The sequence below is a fragment of the Nilaparvata lugens genome, chromosome 8 (genome assembly GCF_014356525.2).
Source record: "Nilaparvata lugens isolate BPH chromosome 8, ASM1435652v1, whole genome shotgun sequence".
Classification (NCBI taxonomy): domain Eukaryota; kingdom Metazoa; phylum Arthropoda; class Insecta; order Hemiptera; family Delphacidae; genus Nilaparvata; species Nilaparvata lugens.
This window is the reverse complement of record NC_052511.1, coordinates 3,883,563-3,906,452: the sequence shown is the minus strand read 5'-3', so window position 1 is coordinate 3,906,452 and position 22,890 is coordinate 3,883,563. Positions and strand designations below refer to the sequence as shown.

Genomic DNA, 22,890 nt, shown 5'->3' with positions numbered 1-22,890 from the left:
TCTTGCAGAATACTGTTCTAATATTAATTTAAAAATTATCGTATTTTCGTTGAGTATTATCATAGAGAAACAATAGCGTAAGTAAATATCCCATGGTATAGGGCGTTTATGTTGCAACTTTTACTGTTATCTCAAGCCATAGCCACCTCTAATACAAGGCCCCGGCCTACGATATTGCAACGTCGCAGTGTAGGCCTAGAATCTGATATAATATATTTTTAAAAATATCAGCTGATCTTTTCCACCAATCATGTATTAGATTCTAGGCCTACATTGCAACGTTGCAATATCGTAGGCCGGGGCCTTGTATTAGAGGTGGCCAAAGTTAGTAGACAGAAGGTTGGTCACTCATCTATAGTATTTTCGTTGAAATGCAATTGGAGTGGGGGAACTGTAGCCGTGACGTAGGCTGTAGTACAGAGTAGGCAGAATATCGCATTCTTGAAAATCATATGGTGTCGTAGAGTCAAATTATATAACACAAACATTTTCTGACATGCAAGCTTTCTGTTTCTGCTTTACAATAATTATTAAAACATTTGAATAATACAATCATTTTGCCATATAAAAGCAAAAACCCCACCTCCTAACCTTCCCTTTCAAACCCTCAAGGTTTCTTCATCTTCTAGGTCGTGTTTATATTTTGTAGTTTGGCTATACATCAGCTTGTGAATTTCGGGGATGAGATATTTTGATTCTCGTAGAACATGTGCTCGATACCAGCATGTGTTCAGTGCATTTACAATGAATGAAATTCATCGGATTTATCGGGAGCGGTTTATCGGTTTATTGCGATGTATTGGTTTATCAAGATTTTTTAAGGGTTAATCTGAAATTATAATAGTATAACATTGTCTACTAACGCTTTTCCAGCTTATTAACTTTTTCGTGTCACGTTTTTAGATTCATGAAAAACTTTCAACTTCATTTTATTCATAAAAGTTGAATGAACTTGAAATATTTAACAACATCATTAGAATCGGTGATTCATTCGCTATAAGTATGGAGAATTTTAAAGTTCTAGGTCAATCTTGAGGAGATTATACGACGATATATTTGAAGATACAGTGAATAAACTGTATGCTCAGTGTGGCTACTCTAGAACATTTTTACTACACGTGACGTCACGCTGGCGTTCCCTCCACCACTTTGAATCATACACCTGTGAGTGATCAACCTTTTGTCTACTAACGTTGAGAGGTGGCTATGCTCAAGCCGATTATTGTCGATTTTTACTGTTTTGTTGGGGTGAGAGTGTATGAACGGCACAGTATGAGAGACTACGAGCGTCACACAGCTTCACGGGAAAGAACTACGTGAACTATCGGCTTGAGATAGCAGTAAAAGTTGCGACATAAACGTCCTACACCATGGGATATCTACTTACGCTATTGTTTCTCTATGGTATATCTTTAGAGGTGCATCTCAAATCTACTATGACACGAGTTTATATCTTTGTAAATATTTCAGATCGGAACTAAATACTCTACTGTAGTTGACATTCTACATTCGCCAATTGAAATAATATTACTGTAATCAGAGAAAAATGAGAGCTTAATATGCTTACATGAACAATAGTTCATGTTTATTCAATCAAGGTGAGACTGAATTTGAACTCGGTGATTTGTGGTCAGAAAGAATTGTGTTTCTCAACTATTGGAATGATTAAAAAAATTGAATGAAAAAGACTAAGAAATTGTCAAAAAACCACTGATTTATTGATAATTAGAAAGACCGGTTTCGGTTATTACACCATTGTCAATCTCTGATAAACTGATCTTTGATAGAACCGGTCTTTCTAATTATCAATAAATCAGTGGTTTTTTGACAATTTCTTAGTCTTTTTCATTCAATATGAATAATTACCACAATATCAACTTCTCAACTACACAAAAAATTAAAAAATTGAATAAAAGCACAAATATGTAACACATGATGTGACCATGTGACCGGTGTGGTCACGAAACCATGGTCGTGTACCGAATAAAACAGTGTAGAATTTGACAAAATATTTTTGTTTTTATTCAAAATTATGGAACGGTTCTACAATATTGACAATGACTCAGTCGAATGATTAAAAAGTTGTATGAATAGTGATAAATAAGGGCAATAGTAGTTTTCAGGAAAAAAAACTATAAGAAATCAGGATCATTGAACTACTGTATTAATAATATTATAACAATGAATAATAATCAACTTACTTCCATAAGCTTCCTATCCAAACACTCATTTGTTTCTTGGTCTTTTTTGAGAGTTTCCAATTTTTCAATCAAAATGGCAGCAAACTCATCTGGTTTCATAGGATAAGTCTGAAATAGTAAAATAATAATCACATTTAGAACACATTCTTACAACAGTGATTGAAATTAATAATATATTATGTTACTGTCATCAAACATTAATCTAGTTTGTCATTTAATTAGAATAGCTGAAGGAGGAATACTTGGTAGAAATCTTGATTTTTTATTGGAATAAATGATAAAAAAGAGAAATTTTGATCCAACCTCCGATATCAAAAGACAGATCTAATCAATTCAGTCTCCCACCAAATCCGAATTGTGTAGCGTTATTCGTTTTTGCAAGCAGAAGCCTAAATTTCAGCGGAGATCTACCGAAAAATGCCAACTAAATGGTGTCGGAAATTTGAAGACACCGGTTGAAACGTTGCGATGACTACCATGACAAATCGTCCTCAAAGTTCAATCAAACGGCTTCTTCAGCGAACCAAATGGGATATTTTCTATCACCCGCCATACAATTCTGACCAAGTTGGCAGTTTTAATAATCCCAATAAGTAATCAGAAACATTAATTTGATGAGAAACTAGTCCTCACAGTTCTGGTGCAACAAAACAAACTTCTCCAAACGGTAGGCTATATTTTCGATCAATCCACATACAAAAATCTGATGTGGCGCACTCACACAACTTTCCTTGCCGTTATGAAAATTGATCACCTGTCGCTAGTGTTCCCGCGCATCGAAAGTCTACTATTCAAAGATCAAAGCCAGCTGGTGACAGGACAATAACGCTGGAGACACACGAGGTCTGCTATCACTCTTCATAGTGGATGATTCAATAGAATTAACAGTTGCCAACAGTTTGCAATTGAATAATCACATTTTCTCGAAGTTCGAGCTTATTTTCAATTTTAAGTGAAAATGTTACTGAACATTAATTGTATAAATTTTCATGCTCAATCTTTTCCACTTGAAATGTTTTGTTTAAATTGTATCTGAAGCCTGATAATTGAGAATCTAAAATCAAACTTTGCATGGATGGGGCGGAGCTCCTGAAATTTTTACAGATATGGGACTTGTGGCAGTCGATAGAGCTTATCAATGACTTTTTTATATATGAATTTCATCAAAATCGTTGGAGCCGTTTTCGAGAAAATCGCGAAAAACCCTGTTTTTGACAACATTTTCGCCATTTTAGCCGCCATCTTAAATTGCATTCGATCGAAATTGTTCGTGTCGGATCCTTATAGTGAAAGGACCTTAAGTTCCAAATTTCAAGTCATTCCGTTAATTGGGAGATGAGATATCGTGTACACAGACGCACATACACTCATACACACACACCACACACACACACACAACACACACACACACACACACACACCACACACACACACACACAACACACACACACACACACACACACACACACACACACACACACACACACACACACACACACACACACATATACAGACCAATACCCAAAAACCAGTTTTTTGGACTCAGGGGACCTTGAAACGTATTTACATTTAGAAATTGGGGTACCTTAATTTTTTTCGGAAAGCAATACTTTCCTTACCTATGGTAATAGGGCAAGGAAAGTAAAAGCATGTCCTCCCCATTAAACGCTCTGAGATCAGCGCCGCCAGATCGTCAATTGTTGCCGAGTTATGGAAGCAGAAACATGGCCGTCTCAATCCAGTATCTTGCCAAGTGCAAATATGGTCAAGTGCTATCTTGGACCAACATGTGGGTGCAGCATTACAGTTTTAAAATTCAAATTCTAATTTCGAAAAAGATGAATTTGACTCTTAGACCAGTTATAGAATAGACACGGCCCATTGTATATTCATACTGAAAGTCGATGAAGCCAACATCTACTGCCAAATCCATCCATCTTGACGTCACAACAGTGACGTCACGCATCATATAGGAAACTTTTTTGAGTTTGTGGCGTTTAACTTACATTGAATGAAAAAGACTAAGAAATTGTCAAAAAACCACTGATTTATTGATAATTAGAAAGACCGGTTTCGGTTATTACACCATTGTCAATCTCTGATAAACATTCATAAAGTTTATCAGAGATTGACAATGGTGTAATAACCGAAACCGGTCTTTCTAATTATCAATAAATCAGTGGTTTTTTGATAATTTCTTAGTCTTTTTCATTCAATATGAATAATTACCACAATATCAACTTCTCAACTACACAAAAAGTTTAACTTACACTGTTGTTAAGCAATGCATTGTTGTTAAACATAGCTTGTTTTCCATAGCAGATTGTTATTTATTTATGTAATTATTATTTATGAAAATGGTAATCTCCTGCGCAGCATATAATTGCACTGAAATTTTTAGGAAAAAAGTGGAATATCTTTTCATGCGTAAGTTGAAATTTATACACATAAATATTGTAAGTTGTAACTGTAATATTATCCTTGGTAATGATGTAAGTGAACTCATTGCAGCATGTCAATAAATTAGTTTTGTAGGCTACCGTACCTTATTATTTTCAAAACACATTATAACTTTGAAGCCGATATCACATAACACATTATAGCTTAACCGATATCGTTTTTGCCCTTAGCTAGAAATAACCTAAAAACACCATGAATCTGAAATAGACACAATCTAAAAGTTTTCCATACGATGCGTGACGTCACTGTTGTGACATCAAGATGGGTGGATTTGGTAGTAGATGTTGGCTTCAGAGGCTAGACTTCCCAGCGTGTCTATTCTATAACTGGTCTAAGATTTGACTAATAAATAGGACACTGACCTGTTCTTTTTGTACTCTTTGCGTCCTGGGGATGACAGTGTGATACATATATGGATCCCTGTTGAGACTGGCACTCTCCTTCACCTGTTTACAGTGCAGCTGGTATTGCTTTTTCGAGTAGCGGTGATGGGAGCCAGACCCTTCTCTACTGTAACAAATTAAATCAAAAACTCAATATCTTCATCGAAAATCATTCAAACTTATGATAAATGTATAATAAGTTTGCTAGATTAAGTGGTCTTACCCCGCGAACGGATATATATAGTCCATGCGGGGAAATAATTTCCATTAATAATATTGAAGATCAAAAACTCAATATTTTCATCGAAAATCATTCAAACTTATGATGAATGTATAATAAGTTTGCTAGATTAAGTGGTCTTACCCCGCGCACGGATCTATAGTCCATGCGGGGAAATAATTTCCATTAATAATATTGGTTTCTATGATAGTGTTTCTTTTTACACTAAATTTGAAAAAATGTTTCATTTTGAAATTGAAATTTGAAATTACCCCGCGCACGGATCTATAGTCCATGCGGGGAAATAATTTTCATTAATAATATTGATTTGTACGATTGTGTTTCTTTTTACACTTTGGAACTAAATTAATTGAATTGAACATTATTTATGTTGACAGTATACTAAAAATTGAAACAATCACATCAAAAACTACTATTTAAATTACTTAGGGTCCTATACTTTGCCTATGTTCAATCGGTGCTGCAAAATGGGTTAGTGGTATGGGGAGGAGCGTATGATGTTTTCATGAATAAAATTTTTACATTTCAAAAAATGATAATAAAAGCAATTCTTAATAAGCCAAGGGCTTTTTCTAGTAGTGAAACATTTGCCGAATTTAAAGTGATGACAGTACGTCAAATTTATATAAAGAAACTTCTCTACTATGCATGGATGAGGAAGGATGAATTTTACAGTGAATAATAACGTTTCTATGTATAACCTGAGAGTTACATCTCATAACATTTATAATATTAACTATTCAGATTTGACAATAGTGCGAAGACAATTGGGGTATCTTAGGTCAAAAATAATAAATATCATGCCAAATGCATTGTCAGGATATCTTTCTAATAGGGGTAGACAGAGGATGGAACAGATAAATAAGTGGGTGATACAAAAATTTTTCTTCGACATCAGTCAAATATTATAATTACTAGTAATTTATTGTTAACTTCGATTTTTTGTAGCTTTGATTATTAGTAAATAAATTTTTATATTGTCTAAACAGCTGATACTCTCACTCAGCGGTCAGGGTTTTGCCCTTGCTGGGTGGTGCCATGTAATTTTAATTTATTTGTAAAATATTTATTTTAATTATTTATATTCTGCTTTTATATTGTACTTTCTATTTAAGGTTGTTAAATCGTCAGTTCAGATAGCTCACAAGAAGATGAAGTATTCTGAGTCGGGTACTTGTGCTGTGTGAATCATCATACATACAGCTTGTATTTTGTACATTACAGGATTTAACATATATTTTTTTTTCTTATTTATAGGTTAAGCCAGAATCAATATAAATTATTGACTGTTTTTTTTTTGCACTTGTATTGCCTGTATAGATTGTGTACTCTTTCCCCGCGCACGGATCAACAGTCCATGCGGGGAAATAATTATTCCATAATTATTATTCTGTTGTATATTGTACATTGTTTTTGTATTGGAATAAAGAAATTGAATTGAATTGAATTGAATAGCATAATATTATAATCTAGAATATTTCTTTTGTAAGTTTTTTATTTTTTATTTTGTTTTTATGGGCAATAAAGATGTTTAAAAAAAACAGTACAAGATTCTTACCCATAATATTAACAATAATTGAAAGAATAAGACGTGTATGTTGTCAAAGCCACTGGTATCTCATGATATGGTATCCCATACCATACAATCAATTTATCACAATATTAATGTTGACAGTATATTGATAGAAGAAAAAAAAGCAAACGTTTGAGTCAAAAACAGTTGAATGCTATAAAAATATTTTACAAAAATTAAGAAATGCTACAATATTAAACGGTACATGCCATATAAGCAGAAAAAATGGATGCAGATGACAAAGTATTTACAAGTGCACACCAAGTGAAATTCATTCAAATTCGAGAATCTTGTTTACAGTAATGTTTGTCATGGAGAGAGTCAGTCAATTGGTGGGTAATTATTGGGTTAACAGTTGGCAGCAGTGCTTCTACTTACATAATACTGGTGTCAGTCATTGAGCGACAGTCAGTTGATGACAGTTGATGATTTCATCACATTTTTCAGCATCCTACTGACCGCCTAGCGATATTTTTTAATTTGTCTGTTCGTTCGAGTCAGACAATTCTATAATATTTTAATAATAATTCACTATTTTAATAGCTTTGTCTTTGTCATTGAAAATAAAAATGTCAGTCTTGTGCATGCTGGAGAAAGACGACATTTCGACAGGTGGTCATCTGACTGAATTCAATACCACCCAGTCGCAGTACGGATCGTTGATCTGCCTCCAGGTTGAGCAGTTTTCTCTTGTACAGGCACATTCAGCTCTGAACCGGTTCAGGGTATTTCTGCCATATTTGCTAGTGTAATAATTTAGATCGTTTAATGTAATTATTGGGTTCAAAGCAGTAATTCTACTAACATACTACTGGTGGTACGTAAATACTGGTTCTTTAAATTTAAATATTTCAAACTACAAGTTTCAAATGCTCTGAAGTGGACTGTATAAAACGAATCAAATCTTTGTGCTGAATAATATATCCATTCAGAAAAAAACACATACATAGAACACATAGAAAATCAGAAAAGGTACTCACCAAATCCCAAATCCAACATGTCGCAAATCGAATTGCTCGCCTACTTATATTTGAGGTAAAAGGTGGACAGTTGGATAGGATAGATGAGAGGAAAAGATGAGTGAAATTATGCAAACCGATTTATCCGGAATACGATTGTTAAAGTTGGTTCCTTACTGTTTCCCGGTTCTAAGATGAAGTTTACTGTCTGGATATATAGCACTATGACTTGACTATTGATAAAAACAAAACTAAAATTTGAGTTCTGGCATCCACTTTTCACTAATACGAAACGTGAATAACTTTTCACGTAGAACGAAAATGCAATTTATGTACACGAATAAATGTATAAGCCGAATTTCCTATAATATTTAACGACACGAATATTTAGGCAGATTCAGGACGAATTTCCTGAATCTTAAAGCCTCGAGAGCGAGTAGATAGCTGTACGAAAGCTAAATTCACACTGACTGGCAAACTATCCAGTGCCTAAGCGATAAATTGATGAGTAATGGATATTATAAAATATTGAATGAAAAAAGACTAAGAAATTGTCAAAAACCCACTGATTTATTGATAATTAGAAAGACCGGTTTCGGTTAATACACCATTGTCAATCTCTGATAAACTCAGAGATTGACAATGATGTAATAACCGAAACCGGTCTTTCTAATTATCAATAAATCAGTGGGTTTTTGACAATTTCTTAGTCTTTTTTCATTCAATATGAATAATTACCACAATATCAACTTCTCAACTACACAAAAAGTGATATTATAAAATTATAGAACTATCCTGCCATCTGGCAGTCAATGAGCGAATGAATACAATTTCAAATGGCCTCAACAACAGTTATCGACAGACAGTTGGTAAAAAGTTGGTGATACTACTGACCGCCTAGTGTTATTTTTAGTGTAATTTTGCCCGTTTAGTGTAATCAGTGGTATCTACTTACACACTACTGGTGTCCGTCATCTACAGATAGTCGGTTAGTGATTTCATTTCACTTTTCAGCATCTACTGATCGCCCAGTGTTATTCTGACTGCCTTGTGTTATTTTGTTAGTGTAATTTAGCCCGTTTAGTGTACTCAGAGGTTTCTACTTACATACTACTGGTGTCCGTCATCTACAGATAGTCGGTTAGTGATTTCATTTCACTTTTTAGCATCTACTGATCGCCCAGTGTTATTCTGACCACCTAGTGTTATTTGAGTGTAATTTATCCCGTTTAGTGTACTCAGTGGTTTCTACTTACATACTACTGGTGTCCGTCATCGACAGATAGTCGGTCGGTGATTTCATTTCACTTTTCAGCATCTACTGACCGCCTAGTGTTATTTTTAGTGTAATTTAGTGTAATTCATCCCGTTTAGTGTACTCAGTGGTTTCTACTTACATACTACTGGTGTCAGTCATCGACAGACAATCGGAGTCGGTGCGGGCGTCCGAACTAAGACTCTGCAGTTCCGAGTCCTGCCTGGAGACCGGGTTGTAGGATGAGTGGTGCACCCAGCTGCCCGACGGCTGGTGTGTCAACGATTTGCCAACGCCGTGCGATTGCAAGTACAGTCTAAATAATGTATATCAATACATAAATAAATACAGTCATTCCAGCTACACACACAACCAAAGCGCATTACAAGCAAATCAATCATTACAAAACAAAACGTCAACTGATACTAAAACAATGAAAATGAAAATAATGAAATGGAGGTCTCTATAGTGAGGTCCACGTTATAATGGCAGTGGAAAAAGGTAGGAGAACAACGTTACCGATCCTCTATCTTGTCAATGCCTTCTATATAAGGTAGCTGATACAGGTTAATGATGTAATATCAACTGTTCATTCTCGTTTAAAATAATCAATTATATTTTATCAAGCACGAAATTATATTTTTCAATGATTTTATAAAGAATTTTCATAATCAAGATGAAATATCTTGTAAATTAATTATATTTCTACATTGTTAAAAAACAATCTGGCAACAGAGCAAAGCGAGAAAGAGATAGCGCTATCCGCTTTGTTGAATGATAGACAAGGATTGTCATGTGGAACATTTGTTGTAAATTTGTTGTAACTTTTGAAAAGCTGTCTTGTGTTGGAATTTTTCCTTTTTTGTATATTTTTTGTGATTGTGAAGGAAGATTTCTGTTTGGATTTGTATTTTGAAACTAATTAATCTGATAAATTTGAAATTATTGTAGTACATACATTTTTTGGATTCAAAATAGTGTGTGAATCAAGTTATCATTTACATAACCTCTAGACTGTGTATTCTAAATTAAGGTTTAAAGCAGTTTTGGGCGAATGCCTGTTGTTTTTACCTGCATTGTATCTATTGTCAATGAATAAATGAAATGACAATACCATTGTTAATCAAACACTGCCATTATAACGTGGACCTCACTATATTAGATAAATCTATATACAAATAATAAATACAGCGTTATCATAAAAGAATGGTGCGGTTTCGAACATGGTTTAAAGAAAAACCAAATTACTTACAGTTGATGTTGTTTATTCATCTAATTTGTCGTCTCAGGCAGTTTTTTACATAATTGATAAATTTAAATATGTGCGCCTTTAGTCGTTCGACAAAATATCCAAACGATAATCAATTTCTCTCCAAACATTCGCTAACATTTCATTGGTTATGGTTGTCATTGCTTCATTAATCCTGTTTTTAAGTGGTTCAGGTAGATTTTTTCTTGTAAATTTACATCAAAAACATTGTTTATTCACAAGAAATCGCGAACTGAACCACTTTAAAACAGGATTAAAGAACCAATGACAACCATAATCGAAGAAATGTTATCGAATGTTAAGAGAGAAATTTATTATCGTTAGGACATTTGTCGACTAAGCGCGCACTTATTGAAAGTTATTAATCATGTAAAAAAACTGTTTCAGACGACAAATTCGGTGAATAAAAAACATTAACTGTAAGTAATTTGGTTTTTCTTTAAACAATGTTCGAAACCGCACCATTCTTTTATGATAACCCTGTATAAAAATAACGAAATAAGAGGTGGTGTCTGATAAATACGTAGCATACTCAGGAAAAACATAATACAATCATCCAAAACGAGGTATCTATTTAGAAAAATACACTAAAAAGGAAAAGAATAATTCCATTCCGTATTAAACAGATACACTAAAAATGATAAAATAATGGTAAATAGGTGTCTAATAAATACATAGGCTAGGCCTATTGAATAAAACATATAATCATTCACAGTGGCGGCTCCTCTTAAGGATGCAAGGTTGCACAACCCCCCAACAAATCGGGCAATAGGAAGAGAATTCAATACAGCAGAAAGGCAGAACAGATAGTTAAACATTTTGAATTTGCGCGGTCCGAAGAAGGAACGCATAGCATTTGCAACCCCCTATGACGCGTTGATTGTATGGGAGAATAACATTGGAAGCCTAAAGTGCTGGCAAACCAGTTGGTTGCTATGACAACGGATGGCTTCTTGAGGATCGCATGGTTGCAGCCTTAGACCAGTTTTAGAATAGACACGGCACATTGTATATTCATACTGAAAGTCGATGAAGCCAATATCTACTGCCAAATCCACCCATCTTGACGTCACAACAGTGACGTCACGCATCGTATAGAAATTATAAAAAACTTTTTTAAGTTTGTTGTGTTGTGAAATTATAGAAAACTTTTTTGAGTTTGTTGTGTTTGTGGTGTTTAACTTACATTGTTGTTGAACAATGGATTGTTGTTAAACATAGCTCGTTTTCCATAGCAGATTGTTATTTATTTATGTAATTATTATTTATGAAAATGGTAATCTCCTGCGCAGCATATAATTGCACTGACATTTTTAGGAAAAAATGTGGAATATCTTTTCATGCGTAAGTTGAAATTTATACACATAAATATTGTAAGTTATAACTGTAATATTATCCTTGGTTATGATGTAAGTGAACTCATTGCAGCATGACAATAAATTAGTTTTGTAGGCTACCGTACCTTATTATTTTCAAAACACATTATAACTTTGAAGCCGATATCACATAACACAGTATAACTTAACAGATATCGCTTTTGCCCGTAGCTAGAAATAACCTAAAAACACCATGAATCTGAAAGTTTTCCATACGATGCGTGACGTCACTGTTGTGACGTCAAGATGGGTGGATTTAGCAGTAGATGTTGGCTTCAGTGGCTAGACTTCCCAGCGTGTCTATTCTATAAATGTTCTAAGGTTGCAGCGTTCCTACAAACAGTCATTGTATAGAAACTAACAGTACGATACCAACAATATCGATCTATGAAGACTGTCTTCGTATAGATAGTCGATAGTATCACACCACAGACGACAGACCACGTTGAAAAGTTTTGTTTATTTTGATTTGAGGATTGTAAGTGGTGGAGTAGGCTAATAAACGAAATAAACGTGTGTGTAATAAACGAGGATATGTAAGTGATCGTGTAATAAACGAAAGCTATATTTATTCTATTGAAAATTTATTGGATGATTGGATATTTAGTTAATAGCAATTGAGAATGAAATTAAATTTGAGAAGTTTGTAAGACCTCCAAATCTTGAGAATTCCACACAAGCTCTACGGGTTTGCGTGAACGCAAAAGTACAAGCGGCAGTTGAAAACAAGTAATTGTGCTATTGTATTTCCAGGCTAATAATATTAAGACTGATCTGATGTTAAACAGTTTTGGGCTTTCTATTTCTATTGTATTGTTTGAATCTTGTAACTTACGGTATTCATTTCACTTATTGTTATCTCTTACAGTGACTTGGAATTTTGTTGGAAAAAAAATATATAATTCAAGTTCTATGTGATGATAATTAAATAATCCCTATGCATTGCTTTCTTATTTACTATGAAAGTTGGGATTGGTATCTGCAACCTCCAAACTATATTTACACCAGCCGCCACTGATCATTCATATTTGTCAAAACATAGCATCTATTTAGAAAATAAACTAAACAGTAAAGCAATCATTCCATTCTTCGAAAAAAATTATAATTCCAATGAGTTGTCTGTTCTCAGGCACCCCAGGGACATACACGACCTTGACTTGTGCTATCTTTTCTCTACGGTAGAACTAATGCACTGTTTTCAGCTTACCCAGCATACGCCTCAGGCTTGGGCCTCAGTTCGCTAGCGCGTCGCTTCTGCGTGGCAAGCAGCATGTCACGCGTGAGCGGCAACGCGGCCGCACCGCCGCGTGACAGCTGCGACTCGGCCGCGACTCGAGGCGACTCGGCTGCGACGCGAGGCGACTCCAGTTCGCAGTCCTCGTGCAGTGTTGCCAAGTATCCGCCTCCGGTGACGCCTCCAACAGTCGAGGTCACAACGCCGCCTCCGCTGCTGCTGCTGTTAGTGTTGCTACCGCTACCACCCCCGCTACCGCTGCTCAGACTACTGTCAGAGCCTGTCGATGTTGTGCTGCAATGGAGAGTGAGAGCAACATTAGTGAACTCAATAGGAAAGGAGACAAGAAATCCAAATTCAAAAGTTATACAGGGTGACACCGATTAACGGGAACTTTTAAAAACGCCATAAAACATTAGTGGGAAGGGAAAAAATGATTTTATTCAAACTAATGTAAAGTTCAAGACTTGCCATTTGAGAATTATTAATAACATCTATCACTTCTTGACAATTACTTCTTTCAGATGGCTTTCTCCTAAACGAATACACTCTTGAAATCTGTGTGGACGATTCATCATTGATCGCTGCAACATCTCGTCTGGGATATTGCGGATTTCATTTTGAATTATGTCTGCAGATGGAAAATTAATTGGGATTTTCGTTTAATAAAGTATTGAATTATGTTTTAATTTTTAATTAATTCAAAATTAATGATGAAATTGTGAGCGAAATCCACTCTGCACGGCAACATTTAATGGCAACTGTGCGAGTGAGTATTGTTTAGTAACCGTGTAATCTCACGATTAGGTTGCGTTCCCTGGTCCCATGATCTGTCCACCTGCGATTTTCTGTTTGTGAAGCTATCTCAAATCAAACGTTTTCACAACTTGACCAATAACTGTGGTTGAATCATAACAGACAATTCAAAATGAAATTAACAATATCCCAGCTGAAATGTTGCAGCAATCGTTCAGGAATCTCAACGCAGATTTCAAGAGTGTATTCGTGCAGGAGGAAGCCATCTTGAAGAACTAGTTGTCAAAAAGTGATAGATGTTATTAATAATTCTCAAATGGCAAGTCTTGAACTTTACATTAGTTTGAATAAAATCATTTTTGCCCTTCCCACTAATGTTTATGGCGTTTTTACAAGTTCCCGTTGTTCCCTCTGTATAATAATTATTTCAAATATCCAATTGAAGCTATATTGGATATTTGAATTAATTATTATACAGTAGTAATATTCCAGCAGTTGGTTAAACTGCACTTTCTAATAAGATATTCCATAAAAATTTACAGTTTGCATGTTTATTTCGAACTAAAATTGTACAAAAAATGGCGTGAAAGACTTTCACCCGGTCGCACAAAAGTTTGATAACTTTTAATCCCAATTGAAAGTCACGAAAACCAATCAGAGAAGGCTTCTTATCAGAAAAACCTTCTCTGATTGGTTATCGTGGAATTTAATCGTGATTAAAATGCAACTGTATATCTCAAATATAATTTATATATCTATATCTCCAAATATAGTTCTTCACTGGTCTTCATTGGATTTTACTGGGCTGGCTTTCAAAAAAGTCGGAGCGATGGCAAGCGAAGGCACCACACACTAGCGCTCATAGTCAATTGTAATCATTGGGCGATAGTGTGGATGCGATTGTCGGCTCACTTTGACACACTCCGCATAGGCCTACTCTATTCTATTGTAAATTTGAATGTGGTTGTCGGCTCACTTTGACACATTCTACATACTCTATTCTACTGTGAAATTGAATGTGGTTGTCGTCTCACTTTGACACATTCCGCATACTCTATTCTATTGTGAAATTGAATTTGATTGTCGGCTCACTTTGACACACTCCACATACTCTATTCTATTGTAAATGTGGTTGTCGACTCACTTTGACGCATTCTGCATGTGATGCACATGCTGCAGATAGAGTTCCGAGCGCAGGAAGTTGGGGTACATGGTGTCGTTGATGAGGCGCTCCACCTTCTGTTGGGCGCGGTCGAACACACTCACCGCCAGCTGACCACCGCCCTGACCTCCGCCACCACTCGCCTCCTTGATCTTCTGGTGCACCTCTTTGCGCAGATCGCTGCCAATGCCAAGATCCGTTCTCAGAAAGTACCTCCTGTCAAAACACAAAATGAGAATAAGTACAAACAGGGAAGATGACAATATACTGTTCATTTCATCGGCTAAATTTATTTCAAGATGATTATTTTTTGATAATTCAGTATTAAACTTGTATGTGTGTAAATAGTTATTTGTGCAACTAGTGCGCAAAGTGACAGTTTGCTGCACCGAAAGAAACGTTTACGCCCGAGCCGAAGGCGAGGGCGGAATGGTTTCTTGAGTGCAGCAGAGGAACTTTGCGCACGTATTTCACATTAAGTTTTTCCTACAGTTACCATTGAATATGAAAAGTGGGTAATTATGGGTAAAATTGCCTGAATAATGTATGTGTGTTTGAATGGCGGGGAAGCGGCTGTGTGGTGTGTGCTGTGGTGGCACTGTGCTGTCGCTGTCATCCATTATAATATCTAATATCTACTTAATAATTAGCGCGTTGTGCTTGGTTGCACCTCTGCTCACTATAGCAGCCACAGCAGTCACTGTTACCAACTTCATTTTGATTTTGCTGCACTGTTGCTCCATATAACCTACTAAGTATTTTGCGTTGCCATGTTGCAAATCTGGAGTGCAGAACAATTTTTCCCGCACTAGAGCGGAAAAGTGATTCTTTGCGTTCTGTAACCAGTGCAGCAATGGCCACTTTTCAACGTAACTGTAGGAAAAATAAATAAATTGAAAATTTATGCAACTGTTATATTTTTGAGGCCCGGCCACACCGAGAATGATCGCATTGGATGCGTGTATGTGCAAGTGCACGCTAGACCAAGTGTGCAAATGAGAAACAAAATCTGGAAAGAGTCATAGAAACACGTTGTGACTTGTCTGTAGCTGCTCACACTGAACGCAACCAGCAAGTGCACGCTTTCAATGTGAGTGTTTCTATGGATCTTTCCACATTTTATTTCTCATCTGCGCTCTTGATCTAGCTTACACTTGGACATATATATGGATGACTTTTCCTAGCCACATAGCACTGTCGGAGTAATTCACAAAAATGATTTAAAAAAATTCATAAAGTTGATTTAAAAAATCTGGTGTGGTACACTCACACAACTTTCCTTGCTCATTGAACTATAAGCCTCATTCTTAAACGAGAAGTAGGGGAATGACATGATGACGATTGGCGGCAACATATTTGAAACTACGATCAGACTTCTGTATATGTGTATAGTTGTTTTCAGAGTACTTTTTCCTTTGTGTAAATTGTAAAATTCGATATTTTTTAAAAATCGTCAAAACAGCTGTTCTACAGATGAAATATCTCGACTATGTATTCTTTTTATGAACCGCTCTACCTACCTACCTCATGCACGAGAAGGAGGCTACAAAGTCCATTTCTCAAGGATGGGGTGGACCCCCTATTAGTTTCTCAGAAAGGAGACTCATTCCAGTTAATAGAGCCGATAAATAACTATACAGGGTATGAATTTGAAAAAAATCGGTCAAGTCATTTTTGAGAAAATCGTGAAACACATGTTTTTTAGTGATCATCCGCCATTTTTCTCAATAATATTACGGAGCTCCTGAAATTTTCCCAGAAATGAGACTCATGTCAGTTGATAGGGCTTATGAATAGCTAGCTATCCATGGTATGAATTTGAAGAAAATCGTTGGAGCCGTTTTCGAGAAAACCGTAAAAAACATGGTTTTTTACTGATTATCCGCCTTTTTTCTCAATAATATTACGGAGCTCCTGGAATTTCTCCAGGAATGAGACTCATGTCAGTTGATAGGGCTTATAAATAGCTATCCATGGTATAAATTTGAAGAAAATCGTTGGAGCCGTTTTCGAGAAAACCGTGAAAAACATGGTTTTTTAGTGATTATCCGTCATTTTTCTCAATATTACGGAGCTCCTGAAATTTTCCCAGAAATGAGACTCATGTCAGTTGATAGGGCTTATAAATAGCTATCCATGGTATAAATTTGAAGAAAATCGTTGGAGCCGTTTTCGAGAAAACCGTGAAAAACATGGTTTTTTAGTGATTATCCGTCATTTTTCTCAATAATATTACGGAGCTCCTGAAATTTTCCCAGAAATGAGACTCATGTCAGTTGATAGGGCTTATAAATAGCTATTCATGGTATAAATTTGAAGAAAATCGTTAGAGCCATTTTCGAGAAAAACGTGAAAAACATGGTTTTTTAGTAATTATCCGCCATCTTTTCCGCCATCTTGAATTGAATTTTATTGAATTCCTTATTGTCGGGTCCTCATGGTATAAGGACCTTAAGTTTAAAATTTCAAGTCAATCGGTTAATTAGGAATGGAGTTATCGTGTTCACAGACATACACACACTCACACACATACACACACACATACACACACACACACACACACACACACACACACACACACACACACACACACACACACACACACACACACACACACACACACACACACACACACACACATACACACATACACACACACACAGACCAATACCCAAAAATCATGTTTTTGGACTCAGGGGACCTTGAAACGTATAGAAAACTTGAAATTGGGGTACCTTAATTTTTTTTGGAAAGCAATACTTTCCTTACCTATGGTAATAGGGCAAGGAAAGTAAAAATCATAAAGTCTATTTCTACTTGAGGGGCATTTACATTAGTCAAGTTTACTCGAATTCAAGTATCATGTGAAATGAATCTATTTAGCAAACTTGGAGTCAAGTTTACAATAACAGAAACTTCAATCCACTAAACCAATTCAAATTTTCAAATTCAAATTGAGTTTATTCACAGAAATCATTACAAATACAGTACACATGTATAAATAATATAAATACTATTGAATTTTCCCCACATAGACAAGTCTGTGTGTGGGGAAAGAGTTCTAATGAAAAACAACTTGATACTAAAAAGAAAATTATAAATATTTACAATACAGTATAATTTGAAAAATAAAAGTTGATTAAATGTAGTGGAGAAAGTATATGTTTTGAATTGAAGTAGTACAATATAACTATTATGGTATATAGCTTTAACATGGCACACAAAATAAAATTTAGAACTTGAACAATGATATATTATGAGCAATATATTGATGATATTATATACTTTCATATATATGATGATGATAGATAAGATTTTTATCTAATTCATATATATGATGATGAATACAAGAAAATATATACATAGTATCAAAATCGGTAAGAGGAGTAGATGAGCTGATCAACTTAAGGTTATGAAAGCTGAGATTCAAGTTAAATTGACTAAAGTAATGTAAACGCAATTTTAGGTTAGGTTAGTTGAGCGACCGGTAGATGAATTTGACACTGTTGGAGTGAATCATAGTATTGAAGTCTGAATTTCTAAATCTATTTATTATACAGATGCAAACATAAGATTCGCAAATTTTCAATTGGCCATATCTCCTGAACGGTAACGAATTTTTCAATTTCGATTGCAGATTCGTTTTCCTCGCATCAAGGAGCTCACCAACCTGGATGAATTTGACAACACACGCAACATTGTCGGAGTCATTCATAGATAGATAGATAGATTAAATCACTCTTGGGGAAATCTATCTTTTATTGAGATCTAAAGTCTCGTTCATGCATACTCTTCATGAAATCAGGTAATATATATTATATAATTGGATACCAGAGCTTCTGACGCCTCTCTTATAGAAAGTGGAGCGATGCATCTCATCTCTCAACAAGTGTTTATTCCTGGTATTATGAAAATAAACATCATCACCACGAGTAAAATAACATTGATTTCTCTTAACAAAAAACAAAGGGCCTCCAAAATGTAGACACTTGGTAAAGGAAGAATTTTTAGACTTTTGAAATGGGGTCTACAGCTATTCCTTTGTGACTCCCCAACCATTACCCTAATAGCCCATTTTTGAATCCTGAAAACCTCAACAGTCATAAACTACATCAGAAAACTATAACATAAGACAGTAATGAGTGGAATAGTTATTTGTGCAACTAGTGCGCAAAGTGACAGTTTGCTGCACCGAAAGAAACGTTTACGCCCGAGCCGTAGGCGAGGGCGGAATGGTTTCTTGAGTGCAGCAGAGGAACTTTGCGCACGTATTTCACATTAAGTTTTTCCTACAGTTACCATTGAATATGAAAAGTGGGTAATTATGGGTAAAATTGCCTGAAATCCATCAAATGTTTTTCTGTGTAATTTTATTATTGATAAAAACCTTAATCCTAAAATCCTAAAGTCCTCGTTGTCCTTGGTTATAATATATAATGAATAATAATTAGCGCGTTGTGCTTGGTTGCACCTCTGCTCACTATAGCAGCCACAGCAGTCACTGTTACCAACTTCATTTTGATTTTGCTGCACTGTTGCTCCATATAACCTACTAAGTATTTTGCGTTGCCATGTTGCAAATCTGGAGTGCAGAAAAATTTTTCCCGCACTAGAGCGGAAAAGTGATTCTTTGCGTTCTGTAATCAGTTCAGCAATGGCCACTTTTCAACGTAACTGTAGGAAAAAAAAACAAAATAGATCTCTCTAAGGGATCTGTGACTCTCACAAAGTCAAGCTACTTAAGACCACCTACTTCTATGTCTATTTGTTAGGTTAGGTTTCAAGTTGGTTCACCGACCTGTATATAACCTTGACCAGCCGCGTGACACTGTCCGGGTCGGTCTGTTTTCTTAAACCCTCGCAGGCAAACCAGAAGTCTAGTGTGTCGGCAAGCTCCTCGGCCTCCAGGTGGCGTCGGAACAGCGCCACGCCGTCCGGATCTGCCAGCAGAATGTGCAGGTGACGAGCCCACCGCAGGTAGCCGGGCGGAGAGCGGCTGCCACCCCCGGCGGGCGGAGAGCGGCTGCCAGAACAGGCACCGCCTTCGCATGCCTCCCGCTGGTCGAGTGTGTGGTGCGAGACTGGCTTCTCTGCAACAACAGAAAAAAACGCAAACATTATGATAATTTTTTCAAACATTGAAGAACATTATTCTTAAACAAAAACCAAACACCATTTTGAAATGAAATGAATGAATTTTATTTGCCAAAAACAAAATACAAAAAAGCTTTACAAAAAATAAATATAAGTATATGCTACTGCACTTAAACCAAGATACATACATTTATTTAATTAGATATAATAACGAAATGATATCCTTTACATTACAAACAATAGTTTTAAAATGAAGATTCAATTTATGATCACATGCATAAGTACAGTAGGTGAGGCAAAAGGAAGATTCCTTGTGCGCCAGTGTGAGTCGTAAATCAGCTTAATCAGGGATGTAATATATAAATCAATGTAATATATAATTTCAATCATAATAATTCTTTTCATCACAGTTTCAAACCGATTTCTATTCATTTTACGTTAATTTCTTTCTGTTCAGTTTCAATAACAAACCGGAAACAAAATGTTTCACATTGGCTAGCTACTAGCTCAAGTTTACTAGAGCAGTCTTATATCATAATATCCTTTACGCAATTTCTTCCATGGACAAGCCTAAGTTCACTAGATCGGTCTAAGATGATCTGCAATAATGGACATGATTATAAACCAAAAATAATGACGAGAAAGCTATAAATAGCTATAGAGATTCACGTTATAAGGTAAGTGGTATGATAGCATATTTTTCCGCCGCCTTACATAGTAGATAACTGTGTTTCAAGTTATCCTGGTGTGATGATATTGAATCATCATATGACTAGTGTTTTTCTTCTTATGTTTCTGTTATCAGATGTTGAACTATTTATTCTAATTTTGAATCTGTTATGAATCCATTACTGATCAATAAAGCCTAGAATGCAGAGGTTTTTCATTACAATTTATTGATCAGTAATCTAAAATCATCAAATCAATTCATCTTATCAAATACGAGTCAATCAATTTCTATTCTCTATTTCACAATTTCTATTCAACAACAAATGTATAATCTTCAAATCTTTTCTGGAAACGAAAACTGAAAATTCGCGTTACGATGGACAAATTTTTGAAACCAGACAAGTTTGATGGTGATCCGAATTCTCCAACAGCTCTACAAGAATGGAACTTCTGGCTAAAGACTTTTGAGAATTTCATCGCATCTTTTGACGAAGAAGACATCGATGATAAAAGTAAGTTGCGGTTGCTTACCAACTTTCTATCTCATTCTGTTTATCAAACAATTGCCGACAAAAATTCATATACTTCGGCTATTGACGCACTAAAATCTGTATATGTAAAACCAATAAATGAAATATTCGCTAGACATAAATTGGCAACTAGAAAACAGTCTTCAGATGAGACAATTGACCAATATAACCAAGCTTTACAACAACTGAGTAAGAATTGTGGGTTTGCAGATGTTGATTCTGAAACTCATAGGAAAACATACATTCGTGATTCATTTATCCGGGGCCTCAGCTCTCATCAGATAAGACTGAGACTTTTGGAGTTTGACAAGCTAACTCTTGATGAAGCTATTGAAAAAGCACGTGCCTTGGAATCTGCCAGAAATCAATCAGCTTCTTACTCTTCTGAAATAACTCTTAATGCCACTTTAAATAATTCTTCAGAAAATTCATGTAAAGAAACAAATTTGTCAGCTGTAAAAACTGGAAGCTCAAGTTTTCAAAAATGTTATTTTTGTGGTCGTCGGCGACATAAAACACGTCAGCAGTGCCCTGCACTAAATGACTCATGCGAAAAATGCCAGAAAATAGGTCATTGGAAAAATGTCTGCAAATCTACTAAACTTCTTCATCTTCGGCGCTTATTGCAGCCTCTACTGTTCTTGAAAATGCTACAGTACAAGCTCAGGTAAACAACATTCCTACTTCTGCTTTGATAGATACAGGAAGCTCTGAGACATTTATTTCACACTGTTTTGCTAAAAAATGTGGACTTGAAATGTACCCTACAACTGGTGCAGTGTCCATGGCTTCAACATCACTAAGAAAGAACATTTCCTTTTATTGTGTAGCTCATTTAGAATTTTCAGGTCAACATTACCCCAAAACAAAATTCAGTGTATTGCCTGATTTGTGTGCTAATGTTATTGTAGGACATGACTTACTTAATCAACACTCTGAACTTAGAGTTTCATTTGGAGGAACTAAACCCCCATTGACTATCAATTATCTGGCTCCAGCAAAGATAGAACCTCCACCACTTTTTGAGTTTTTAACTAAAGACATTAAACCTATAATTACTAAATCCCGAAAGCATTCTCTTGAAGACACTAGTTTCATGGAGAAAGAAATTGAGAAACTGCTAGATGATGGAATTATTGAAGAAAGCAGGTCTCCCTGGAGAGCTCAAGCATTTGTAGTGAAGAACGAAAATCACAAAAAGCGAATGGTAATAGACTATTCTCAAACTATTAACCGATACACACATCTTGACGCATATCCCCTCCCTAGTCTTGAAGATATTGTTTCTAAGGTCTCAAAAAACTCTGTATTCACCACTATTGACTTGAAAAGCGCTTACCACCAGGTACCCCTACGAGAAAAAGATCGACCTTTCACTGCATTTGAGGCATGTGGCCGTTTGTATCAATTTCGAAGGCTTGCTTTTGGTCTGACAGATGGTGTACCCACTTTTCAGCGAGTCATTGATAATGTTATTAATAATGAAAAACTTGAAAAAACGTATGCATACCTGGATGATGTGACAATATGTGGTAAGAATCAGAAGGAACATGATTTGAATCTCAAAAAATTCTTAGATGCAGTACAAAAATATAATTTTACAATCAATACAGAAAAAAGCAAATATTCACTTACTTCAATAAGCTTGCTTGGCTATAAAATTGAAAATGGGACAATTTCTCCTGACCCTGAACGTCTGAAACCATTGCTCAATCTTCCACCCCCAG

The 22,890-nt window shown here is 35.6% G+C and overlaps 1 protein-coding gene across 1 annotated transcript in view; it reads right to left on the bottom strand.

Annotated features, from left to right (window-relative positions):
- LOC111056696 (axin) overlaps window positions 1-22,890 on the bottom strand; it is a 94,156-nt gene that overhangs the window by 26,223 nt on the left and 45,043 nt on the right. Inside the window, exons 5-10 of the mRNA XM_039435057.1 lie at window positions 19,669-19,960; window positions 14,853-15,086; window positions 12,926-13,246; window positions 9,215-9,388; window positions 5,024-5,171; window positions 2,202-2,309 (exon numbers count right to left, since the gene is read on the bottom strand). Coding sequence (XP_039290991.1) covers window positions 2,202-2,309; window positions 5,024-5,171; window positions 9,215-9,388; window positions 12,926-13,246; window positions 14,853-15,086; window positions 19,669-19,960 — 1,277 coding nt within the window. The remainder of the gene's footprint in view (window positions 1-2,201; window positions 2,310-5,023; window positions 5,172-9,214; window positions 9,389-12,925; window positions 13,247-14,852; window positions 15,087-19,668; window positions 19,961-22,890) is intronic.